The following is a 12,508-nucleotide window of genomic DNA, read 5'->3' on the forward strand; positions in this document are numbered from 1 at the left end:
GCTCACTGGTTCATAGTCGGCTGTCTTTTTACTCTGTCTGTGCACCTGTTGGAAGGGGCAAGGGAGCTCTCTGGGTTTTTTTTTTTTTCCCTTAATTAAAAAAAAAAAAATATTTATTTATTTTTGAGAGAGAGACTGAGTGCGAGCAGGGGAGGAACAGAGAGAGGGAGACACAGAATCCAAAGCAGGCTCCAGGCTCTGAGCTGTCAGCACAGAGCCCGACGACAAGGGGGCTCAGACTCACAAACCATGAGATCATGACCTGAGCCAAAGTCGGATGCTTAACCGACTGAGCCACGCAGGTGCCCTTCTGGGGTTCTTTTCCTAAGAGTACTAATCCCATTCATGAGGTCTCAACTGTCTTGCCCTGATTGCCTCCAACTGCAAAAGGCCCCACCTCCAAATACCATCACACTGAGGATTCGGTTTTAACATATGAATTTGGGGGTGGCACAAACATTCAGTCTATAGTAGTTCTTAAAGCATCTTGTCTAGGGAGATTTACATATAACAAACTTTTAATCATCTTATGCTCATGTTAATAGTTTAATCTGAGCTCTTTGGGGAAATAACTTGCCAATTTTTTCTGAACATGTGGCTATTCTTAAAGAATCTGTGCTTGGTATTTTTGACTTTGCAAATGGAACATAAGTAAATTGTTCAGTGCCTTTGGTATGCCGAACTAATCTGAAGATGTTACTGTGTCTGAAGTTTCCTGTGTCTTATCAAAGAGCAAGAGAGAGATGCTTCACATTATGAGGAGCACAGATATCCGCAGCTTTGAAGTTATTTCTGTGTCATGTCCTATTGGATTATTTGGGCCACTGAAATAACAATTAATTCCGTAAAGGAATATTATTAGAAGACTTTATTATAACTTTTATGCAAGGCTCAAGGCAGTATTTCTCAACTTCGGCACTATTGCCATTTTGGGCCATCTAATTTTTCCATTTTTTTTTTCAATTGAAGTATAATTGATTAGGTAACTATTGTGGAAATCATAGGACGTTTAGCAGCATTCCTTCTCTCTACCCTCTAAATGCTAATAGCTCCTTCCCCCATTTGTGACAACCACAAATGTCTCCAGGTGTTGCCAAATGTCCTTTGGAGGGAAGAATGCCCACATTTTGTACTGCTGGCTTCAGGGAACCCTGATTTAGGGCATGGTTTCTAGAATTAGTCTTAATGCCAGTTGCATAAATCGAAGATGCATAAGAACAGCTGTAGCATAGTTAAAATATGGAAATAATCTTCAGCCAATAGCTAAGTAAGTGCATATTTGTCTTCCTTCTTTTAAATCGTGTCCTCAAAGTGAAAATATAGAGTCAAAACATATGCACATTTTGCATTTTGGTGTGTGTTATCAAGCTGCTCTTCAGGAAGATTTGCCCAACTTACATGCTAATAGGGCGTGAGTTGTCCCCGTACCCCACATCTTAACTAGACACATGTCTTTGGAAATAGGTTTTTCGATATGTTAAGAAAGCCACCAAAATTTTGAAATCATGAATTGGTTTAATTTGACTGTTGAAGTTTGTGATTGTGTTTTCGTAAGCCATGATCATAAAATTCAACATCGTCCCAAGTGAAATCATGTTAACCTATATTAGAAGGTTTCAGGGACTCTAGAGAGAGATGAGAGTGAATTGTATGTCTGGTGATTGAGACAAAAGACTGTATCAATATTCTTACGAGAATAGTGTCAACTCTGTAGTTGAGCTGATTTTGGTTTAAGTTTCTCCCTTGGAAATTCTGGTAAAGAGTGGTGATGGTATTTAAAGTATTGCATTATTTTTATCACATTCAGTGACAAAGAAAAGCCTCACCTTCACTTTATAGTGCTTCTTCTCATGGAGTTATTTTTGAATCCCTTTTCTTCAATTGCTTTTGAGAGGCCAGAGCCCAAGTGAAACACAGTTTGGGTCTGGGTTTGATGTGAGATGGTTTCCAGAAATCAGGCCAGTAGCTCTCATTTAACAGATAATGATGCCAGCCAGGCTTAGAGCCCTCTCCTCTGGTGGAATAAGGCCCAGCCTAGGGCTGAAAGATAGCAAATGACACACTGGAGTTGTTTTGTTTTGTTTTGTTTTGTTTTGTCCCAGGAAGCTCCTGTGAGAGAGCCCATCTTGTGTGACTTTCTTTCCTTCTGCCCCCTTCCCAACTTACCTACAAAGCCCAAAGGACAAAGGCAGTTTGCTTTCAGAATTTGCCTTATGAGTGGATCTCCTGTAACTTTGGGGGTGGGGGAGAGGGAGTAATGGGGTAAGGGACCAAAATTTATCGAACATGTGCAGCATTCTAGCCCCGTACTGGACTTCTTTCATTTCCATGGCAACAATATGAGATAGTATGTTAGTCAGGGCTCTCCAGAAAACAGAACCATGTTGTGAGTGAGTGTGTATGTGTGTGTGTGTGTTTGTGTGTGTGTGTGTGTGTGTGTGTATTCAGAGAGAAAGAGAGAGAGAGATTTTATTTTTAAGGAATTAATTCATGTAATTGTGGGGACTGGCAGACCCAAAATCTGACTGGTAGGCTGAAAACTCAGGCAAGGTTTCTGTGCTGCAGTCTTGAGGCACAATGATCTCCTCCTCCTTGGGAGAAACCTCAGTCTTTGTTCTTATGACCACCCATAATTTGGAAGGTAATCTATTTCAGTCAATTGGTTGCTATTGTTAATCATATACACAAATACTTTCACAGCAACATCTAGACTAGTATTTGTCCAAACAACTAGGCACTGTAGCCTAGGCAGTTTGACACACAGAATTTACCCTCACAGATGGTTCTTGGAAGCTTAGACAAAGCAATAGCCCACACTAAATGGTGTACCATTTATAGATGAGGAAACCTTGGCTCAGAGAAACTATGTAAGTTCAACGAGGTCCTGTAGCTTGTAAGCAGTGGGACTGGGATTTAAATCTGTCTCTGACTGATTCCCAAGTCTACTGTGTTCATTGCATGTTCACGCCCCACCCCCAACATATACACCTACATACATTCACACTTTCACACACCCACATATTCATATTCATGCAACACGCTCGACCGCACACACACACCTCCTCTGGCCCCACGCATTAACCTCTCTTACCCTTTTAGCCTGATCCCTGGAAAATCCACGTCCTAGAAAAGAGAAAGTAACCCCTATCATCTCTCATAATCACTGACATCTGAAGAGGTGGATACACCATCGAGTGGGGATAAACTGAGTCAGAAAGGAAAGCAGCTCTTACGCTAACAAACTGAAACCTCATGATTTTGTTTAGGCCGTCTTTTAAGAAAATATTCCGCCATTTTCAGACATATGAAAATTATTCAGGGATCTGTAGTTGGGGCTGAATATTCTATGAGCAGAGCTGAAGAGGAAAGTCAATAACCCTATCAAGTGTTTGAAGTATTCTAAAATATATATATTTGGAAGCATCAGTCTTCATATTTGGGGAGCATTTTAGAACTTTTTAGACTCCTTTCTTACCCCTTCCCTCTTTTCAGGGAGATTAGAATATTCCATTTTTTATCAGATAGCTATATCTTAGGGTATTGCGTACCCTCATACATTCAGTGTGTGCATTGAAGCCACTGGGAAATATAAAATGTGAAATTTAAGCAGTTAGAAATCAAATGGCACTACTTCATTGGAATATAATCATTCAACCCCTAAATCATCATGTTTTGTCTGTGAGTTAGGAGGGGGCATGGTTATTTCAGAAAAAGGAAATTTGATTGCAGAGATAGCAGATTTCTTGAAAATGTCCACATTTATCTTTTTTTCCTTTGACTCGCCTTATGAGGATAGCTTTGGGAGAAAGCTGGGAAATGCTATGAACTCTTGACTCAAGGAAAATGCTGATCTTACAATGGAAAACAGGGTAGCTATTTTCCAATTGGAGATCTCTCCTTTGAATGTTTTAGGTAGGTGAGCAATTTAAATCTGGTAATTGACATAGAAGACATTTGGTTGGTTTGTACGTTTTATTTAGTAATTGACTAATTTGTGGACAAACAATAATTTGTGTTCATAAACATAAGATAAGTTCTCTACATTTTAACATTACCTCCATATCCATCTGCTATGAATGCTTAAATGAGCATCAGACACACATACACACACCAAATTACTCACCATTAGAAATGTCGAAAGTATTGAAAAGTTACAGCAATAAACCAGAAATTTCTACTTTAGATGTGCACACACTCCTTAAATTCTTTTTAAAGGGGAAGGGTAATAATATTTCCCATCTTTACTTTATATCTGCCCAAAAGAATGCACAAAGAATATTAAATATATACCGCAAATTACAATACCTTTAGGAAGTGAAAGGTTCATATGCTGCATGTCAGTTCTTGCAGAAAGCTAGTAAAACATTCCATAAGAACATTCATAAGATCCCAGGACTTACCAGTCCTCATATACTTTTAGTTATTGGCACAGCCTTTCTCGTCTCTATTCACCAGCCGTAAAAGGGATAAAATCAGCTGTGTATTTTTGTGTGGTAGCATAGAGATGATAAACATTCAGAATTATAGACAGAACCACACATAGAACCTGATTCTCCAGTCCAGGAAACAATAAATAGAGTGGTAGAATATTTCAGGGAGAAGACCTAAGGGCTTTTAAAAATGAAAATGAGGGGAGCCTGGGTGGCTCATTCAGTTGAGCATCCAACTCTTGATCTCACCTCAGGTCTTGATCTCAGGGTTGTGAGCTCAAGCCCCCACGCCCAGCATGGAGCCTACTTTAAAAAAGTAAATTAAGATGAAAATGAATATTTGAGACCTAATCTTATCCTGTGAAATTTTATTTCTCGGTGTGCCTCTCTGAGCCGGCTAAGAAGGGCTGGGTAGAACTTGACCACAGTATTCTCCAGGCATAAGGCAGGGGACATTTAGAAGTAAAAAACAACTCCCCCCACCCCACCCCCCCAAAAAAACACCCAAAACTTCAGGGAACCAGAAATCCTCCCTCTTAGCTTTTGCTCTTCCCTCTCCCAGTACATCCTTTTTAAAAAAATGTTTATTTATTTTGAGAGATAGAACACAAGCAGGGGAGGGGCAGAGAGAGAGGGAGAGAGAGAATCCCAAGCAGGTTCCATGTGCCCTCAGCACAGAGCCTGATGTGGGGCTCGAACATTTGTTTGGACAAATGTATAATGGACATGGGTCCACCATTAGAGTAACATATATTAGTTTCACTGCCCTAATAATCCTTCCTAAACTCTGGCAATTACTGATTGTTTTATTGTCTCCATCGTTTTGCCTTTCCCATAATGTCGTATAGTAGAATCATATACTATGGAGCCTTTCCTTTCACATTGGCTTCTAGAAAGGGCTTTTTCCAACCCTAACATACTTGAGCCTTGCTAAAACCAACCAAGAAGCAAATGAACCATAGTTGTATAACCAAAAGGCTTAATAAACAAAACCAAGTGAAAACAGCCACCATTAAGTAAGTCACATTTAAAAAAAAAAACACAAAAGGAAAACTCCTGGGTTTCAAAGACCATTGTTCTTTCTCCCCCCCTTATATTCTTTATTCAGATACACCAATTTTTTTTTTTAAATTAATTTTATTTAAATCCAAGTTAGTTAACCAATATAGCGTAATAACGGTTTCAGGAGTTGAATTTAATGATTCATCAGTTACATATAACACCCAGTGCTCATGGCAACAAGTGCCCTCCTTAGTGCCCATCACCCATTTAGTCCTTCCTCCCACTCCTCTCCCCTCCAGCAGCCCTCAGTTTGTTCTCTATATTTTAGAGTCTCTTTCGGTTTGCCTCCCTCTCTGTTTTTATCTTACTTTTGCTTCCCTTCCCCTATGTTCATCTGTTTTGTTTCTTAAATTCCACATATGAGTGAAATTGTATATTTATCTTTCTCTGATTGATTTATTTCACTTAGCATAATACACCTTAGTTCCATCCACGCTGTAGCAAGTGGCAAGAATCTTTAGATGACATGAGCTATGAGCCTAACTTTAGCTGAAGTGCACACACGGTTGTATTTTGTCTTTCAGCGGTCCTGTCAGCCTTAGGTGTGGATGAAGATCTTCTCTGCTTCCTCTGTGTTTACCTGGTAAGAGCCCCAGGCTGGCTGCTTCCTCTGATTACACTCAGCTAAGCCATTTCACCTCCCAGGATGTCAGCATTCCTGCCTCTGAGATAACATGTTCAATCTTAATGACCTATACGGTTGCTCTTAGGATAATGTGACCTGACAGTTGCATTTGATAAATTCCTACAATTGAATTTAATACATTAATTTTGTAGTGACTCGTGTTTTGTGTTGTTTTTTTTTTTTCCTGGTACAGAACACGGAGATTACTGTAATCTCTATGAGTCAAGGGACCGTGCCCATTTTCTTCATTGCTAGCAACCCAGCCTTTAGTGTCTGACACAAAATATGTTCTCCATAAAAATCTGTTGATTGAGTAAATGCCCGAATGCATGAATAAGTGGATAAAAGTGATTTTAAAGTGGACGCCTACAAATGTACCAGGCTTACTTTTGGGTAACCTGATGGACTTTTCTATTTTGTTCCCCTTCATATAAGTAGAAATATTGCCTCTACTATTTTAATTTTACCACCATCTCATAGTTTTAAGGCCTGACTTACTTAAATCCATGCTGAGGACAAGTAGAAGCCAATGTTTTTATTTCCAAACCATATTTCAAGCCTGATGACAAGAAAACAGTGCTGCCTGATTGGATTTTCCCCTAATGAATGGAGACCATAAAAAGGACTTATGTTCAATGTCAGTTATTCATATTCCCAACAACTTGTACACTCACAACTTATCACTGGCCTCTTCACCGACAATAAAATGAAGCTCCGCTTTGAATAGAATGCAGGTTGCTCTCAGGTAAAAATACATCCTGACTCGAACAATGGATATTTGCATCTGTCTCTTGGAGGCAGCAATGTGTGGCCATCACTTGGGTGAAACGTAGCAGTCAAAGCAAAATTGCAGTGAGAGAGGCCAATACGCTACTTGAGATATTCTTGCTGTGTAACCATCAGTCTCTGAAGTTCGAAAAAGAGAATAGAGGTGGAACGTTTACGACTCCCTTTGTTCCTCAGGCCAGCCAGTCAGCTGACATTGCTAATGGCATGTGTTAGGGTCATTAACTATCTGAAACATTAAAAATTAATGATACTTCACGTAATCATGGATTTGTACCTTTTGGGTTGACTCGAAGGTATCTGAGGAAGATCTTGGAGAAAATATTGACCCCTGGGGCATTTGGGGCAGGACGATTTTTTGTTTTATGTGATTGCCATCTGTGGTGTACTAAATGCCAGTAGCATCTCCATAGACATAGTGTCACCTGAAATGCTACCACATTGTTTCAAAGACTCCCTGGTTCTTGGTGGTGGTGGTACCACCCGTCATTCTGAATCATTCCCATCAGGGAAGGCTGTAGAGAAAAGGAGAAAAGAGGGAAGGAGAGCGTTTCTTGAGATGATCACTTCAAATTTAAGAACTGTGGGCTTAAATTTAAATGTTCTCTTATTATAGCATTTGGGCAACGACATCCCATACCCTAGTTTGCAGTTCTGGAAAACACATTCAGTAATGAATTTAACAGATACTTTTACTGAGTGCCTATATTTTTCCAGACATTTTACTGGATGCTGGGTATAGAGTTGTACATTAAACAGACATGCCCCTGGTCCCAGGGAACTTACAGTCTAATGGAGAAAGGGGACAGAACAGAAACAAGTAAACAATATTTAAGTACATCTGGAGATAAGTGCTGTGAAGGCAGCACACGGGAGATGGTGCTGCAGAGCAATGGTAAGGCGCCGTTAGAGACTTACTCAGATCAGGTTGTTAGGGAAGCCCTAATATTATCATTTGGTATTTCAAATGAGATCAGGAAATAAGAAAGACGGGGCATCAGTATGTGCAAAGCACAGGAAAGGGTGTGGCAATAACACGCTGAACCAACAAGTGTGGAGAGAAATGGCACAGTGCAGTGGATAAAAGCAATGACTTTGAGGTCCTGATGATGGCCACTAGGAAGTTTGCTTATCACCAGTGACTTTGAAAAAGTCTGTCTATTCTGTGTCTATTTCCTCACTTAAGAAATAGGGATGTTACATGAAAATATCCTTATGAGTCTATGCAGTTATTTTTATTGGCTTGTTCATTCTTGGAAGCTGCCAGAAGAAATTTGTTAGTTCCCCTCCTAGGATCACAGTACTAGAAATGATCTTAGAGGTCATTTAATCTAACACCTTTATTTTGTTTTCAAGAAAACAGTGGTTCTGGAGAATTCTTCACGGTCCTGAAGCTGGTTAGCGGTAGAGCTGGGACTAGAATTCAGGTGTCTTGCTTGCTTTCTCAAATAAATAGGTAACAAAACCCAGAGCAGTCGAGAAGAGACCTCTGGTCTATTTTAATATATTACATGATTCATATTCAGATATATGTTCTTAAGAATGCATGTTTCGGGCACCTAGGTGGCTCAGTCGGTTAAGCATCTGACTTCAGCTCAGGTCACGATCTCATACTCCGTGAGTTCGAGCCCCACGTCAGGCTCTGTGCTGACAGCTCAGAGCCTGGAGCCTGCTTCGGATTCTCCCAATCTCTCTTTCATAGGCTGTCTCTCTTTGTCTCAAAAATAAATAAAAACATTAAAAATTTTTTAAAAAAGAATGCATGTTTCAATCAGGACAAGAAACAAATGGCACACTCAAACTGGGTAATTGGAAGAGCCTTTAATGATATGTGTGGGTAGTGGTTGCACAGTATACCCAGGCTAGTATCAGTGTGGAGTGTTACCAGCCCTGGGTCTGAATGGGGCAGAGGAAAGAGTTGGCAGAAACAGCTGCTTGATGAGTGAATCCCATGAGAATCGAGACTTCTGTGTAAGAGGCACAGCCCAAATAAATAACCCAAGTAAATACCCTATCCTATTCTTTGTTTTCCTTCTGCTCTCTTGAGGGGGCTCCCTGTTGGCCAAACTCAACCAGAAGCCCAGTAGGCAAGGGAGCTCACTGATGTAGTCCATACAGTATGACTCCCTGGGAAGAGATACAGGGGAGAGGGGTGGAGATTAGATCTGGATGGACAGAATGGGAGGTATGTGATACAGAAAGGCTTTATGCAAAGAGTATTTTTAACTTTTCTGTCTATTCAACGTTTTTTTTTTTCCATCAACACTTTAGGTTATCTTATGTCATGCCATATATTTGCTTAAAAATTATTATATGATAGATAAACATTTGGCCTTTATTTTGGTTTCTACTGACCTGTCTTTAAGAACATGTCTACTGATTGCCAAAATGACAGTCAAATTCACATAAAAAATTGAAATAAGTAATGAGTCCATCTAAATAAGTTGATAAAATTATTTTCTCAGTTCATCTGAATTTGACCAAACACTAGTTTCAATTAAGCTCTGCTTTATGGAAATTTATTCTTACTTTTTTAATTTAAGTTTTTAAAGTTTATTTATTTATTTTCATACAGAGAGAGCACGAGCAGGAAAGGGGCAGAGATAGAGAATCCCAAGGAGGCTTCACGCTGTCATCGCAGAGCCTGATGTGGGGCCCAAACTCATGAATTATGAGATCATGACCTGAGCCAAAAATCAAGAGCCAGACACTTAACCAACTGAGCCATCCAGGCGCCCCATGGCTATTTGTTCTTTACTGGGAGACATACTGGGAGTCATTGAAACCACTGTATTTTGCTTGTAGTGCAGAATGCAGTTGCCCACTTTGAATTTCAACTGTTCATTCCCCAGCATGTCCGAAAGTCTAAGTGTTAGAGCAGATCCACTGAGATTTTATTTGTATGAGAGATGATGAAGTCTCCTGGGCAAGTTTCATCTCAAGGGAGGAAAAGAGGCAGAATTACGTTCCCATAAAATGTCCTAGTTTTCAGAGAAGAGTAGAATTTTTTTTTTAATGAAAAGAGCACAATGTCTATCACGAGAATTTGTCCTACAGTTATTTTCTTGTAGATCTATGGTCTAAGTTTAAGGGAGAGAAAAGGATACTAGGTCAAAAATGAAAGAAATAGTTTCACAAGATAGCCCCTGAGACATTGGGAACTGCTTTGAGCTTGGCATCTTCAGTAAAAGAGAAAGAGTTCTTTTCCCATTTAGCTCAGGGTACAGCATTTTATTCGTTTGTTAAAAGATGGAAAGAATATAGGAAGCGCTAGCATATTGGGGACTCTTACCCTTTCAGTGGCCCAGGCCTCAAGGTGTCTGTGTCCTAACTTTATTGGAGTCCGCAGCCAGTAGGTTTCAACAACAGCCAGAGGCAGACACAGCACCCCAGTCATTCTCCAGGATAGTTCTTCCGCTGCAATAGTGGACAGTGACGATGCAACACAGGATCTCCCGCAGCAATGATGGTGCTGGTGGCTGGGCACACCAAACCATCTTACCAGTGTCCCTAGCAGCATGGCAGTGCCACGTGACCTTCGTGCAATTTAGTGGTTGGCATGTCCAGTCAATAACCTCGGTAAAAGAGGAGGTGCAGAAGATGCTACCTGATAACTGAGAGGTCCCAGAAATACTCTGGTGACTCCCAAATCTAATCACAGGTTATACTTTTCAGGAGTCTGGAAGTCCTACAGTAACGAATGAGGCTCAGAATGGGGCAATACCATTTATTAGATTGCTCTGGCCTGGAGAAACGCAGACCTCATAAATATTTTAATTTTGACATTCATTCATATATAGCTTTGTGCTGGGCAAAACTACTTTATTCCTGGATTCCTGGAGAACGCTGCTGTTTATGCAGAATTATCTAGAAGACTATTACTGCCTTTTTCTTATTTAAACATTTCCCCTAACTCTTCTAACATATTGCTATTGTCTAATTTATTACTTTATTGCTTGTAGGTAATTTTCCCTTTAAAATTCTGCAGGGATCTTGAGTTTTTTTTCTTTTACTTTTTGAATGTATAACAGAAAGCCAACAACCAGTTCCATAGGAATATTGAGATACTGACAAAGTAGATGCCAGTGTTCACAGTTTTCATATACTCTATCAACATTCATGACTGTCCCTTCAAAATCACTTAAAAATTAACATCACTCTGCAGATATCCTCTTCCTTTATCTCTCTCTTTTTTTAAAAAATAAATATTGACTCATTCATTTGTACTGGTCCAAAGAAATATAGGGCATTCACAGAAAATTCAGAGTGGTTTCTGTATTGGTGAAAGTCATGCCCTGAGAGATAATTGGGTGCAGGTGTCTGCTGGGACCAGGTGCTTTATCAGGGAACAGAGGGACCTTTTACTCTCCATCACATCGACAGTGTACATAAAAGTGGGAACTGAAGAAGAGAAAGTGATGAATTGCAACAGAAGGATGAAAGGAAGGATATGAGTCATTAAGATTGTTCAAACACGTAAAATTATCTGTTTAGAACCCAAGCCATGGAAAGGCAGCTTCTGTGATCAGTGACAGGATCACCACAGGTAGCTCTACAAGCAAAGAGTAAATATGGATATATTTCTTTGCATCATTAGAAATCTATTCTCACCGAAAGATGTTTTTTTTTTAGGATTATGAAATGATACATTTACAGTTCCTAGATCTGCAAAATGAGGATGATAATAATATCTATACGATGAGATCGGCAGATTCAATGTAATTAAATGTAAAATGTTTAGAACAGTGCCTGGCACCAAAAAAATTATTATGATGTAAGGTAATACATTTCTAAGGATCCTTTCATTCAGAATCTTTTTACAATCGTATAACTGCTTTTTCAGAACTTGGATAAACGCACTAATGCTCTCTATACATATCAAATGATAACGGCACAAAGGATGGCAGCCATTTTATAACCTATTTCCACCAGTTTTCTTTTTCTTTCTTCTTTTTTTTGCTTCATTTCTGAATATTCAGTGTTTTCTTTTCTTTTTTCTTTTCTTTTCTTTCTTTCTTTTTTTTTTAACATACCCTGAGGAAATGGTAATGGGAAAACGATGAAATCTTATTTTAGTAAAAATGCCTTTAGCAAATCCTTTGGACACTGCTTGTGAAGTCTAAATTACATTGTAATCTGTTCTATGGGAAATGTGATTTATGAGACAATTATTTTCTGATATTTGGTTGGTATTCTTTTTATGTAAAAAATGAGCCCAGATTTAATCTGAAGAATTGTAAGAGCACAGCTCCCAAACTGGTGTGTGGTCTCGTTCCCACTAAGTGAGTCAGTCAAGAGGAGCATGTTCATTTACTTGAGTGACATGTGTTAATACCGTACTTAATGACACACTCCAGCTACATCTGGATCGATGTATACCATCAATTAAAAACTGAGACTATAGCCTTTGTGCCAGTTCTCTGACCCCTATCTTGGATTACGGACCCCACTGAGAATACACTACTCACTGTAAACTCTCTTCTTCTAGTTCTTTTTTTTTTTAATTTTTAATGTTTATTTATTTATTTATTTATTTATTTATTTATTTATTTTTTAATTTTTTTTTCAACGTTTATTTATTTTTGGGACAGAGAGAGACAGAGCA

The 12,508-nt window shown here is 39.2% G+C and overlaps 1 protein-coding gene across 1 annotated transcript in view; it reads left to right on the forward strand.

Moving 5' to 3' along the window:
• LOC116738300 overlaps positions 1-6,235 on the forward strand; it is a 214,202-nt gene extending 207,967 nt beyond the window's left edge. The window contains exon 4 of the mRNA XM_032594596.1: positions 6,017-6,235. Within this exon, the coding sequence (XP_032450487.1) occupies positions 6,017-6,120 (104 nt within the window). The 3' untranslated portion in view covers positions 6,121-6,235. The remainder of the gene's footprint in view (positions 1-6,016) is intronic.
• The last annotated feature ends 6,273 nt before the right edge of the window (positions 6,236-12,508 follow it).

This window comes from Lynx canadensis, chromosome C2, assembly GCF_007474595.2.
Source record: "Lynx canadensis isolate LIC74 chromosome C2, mLynCan4.pri.v2, whole genome shotgun sequence".
Lineage (NCBI taxonomy): Eukaryota > Metazoa > Chordata > Mammalia > Carnivora > Felidae > Lynx > Lynx canadensis.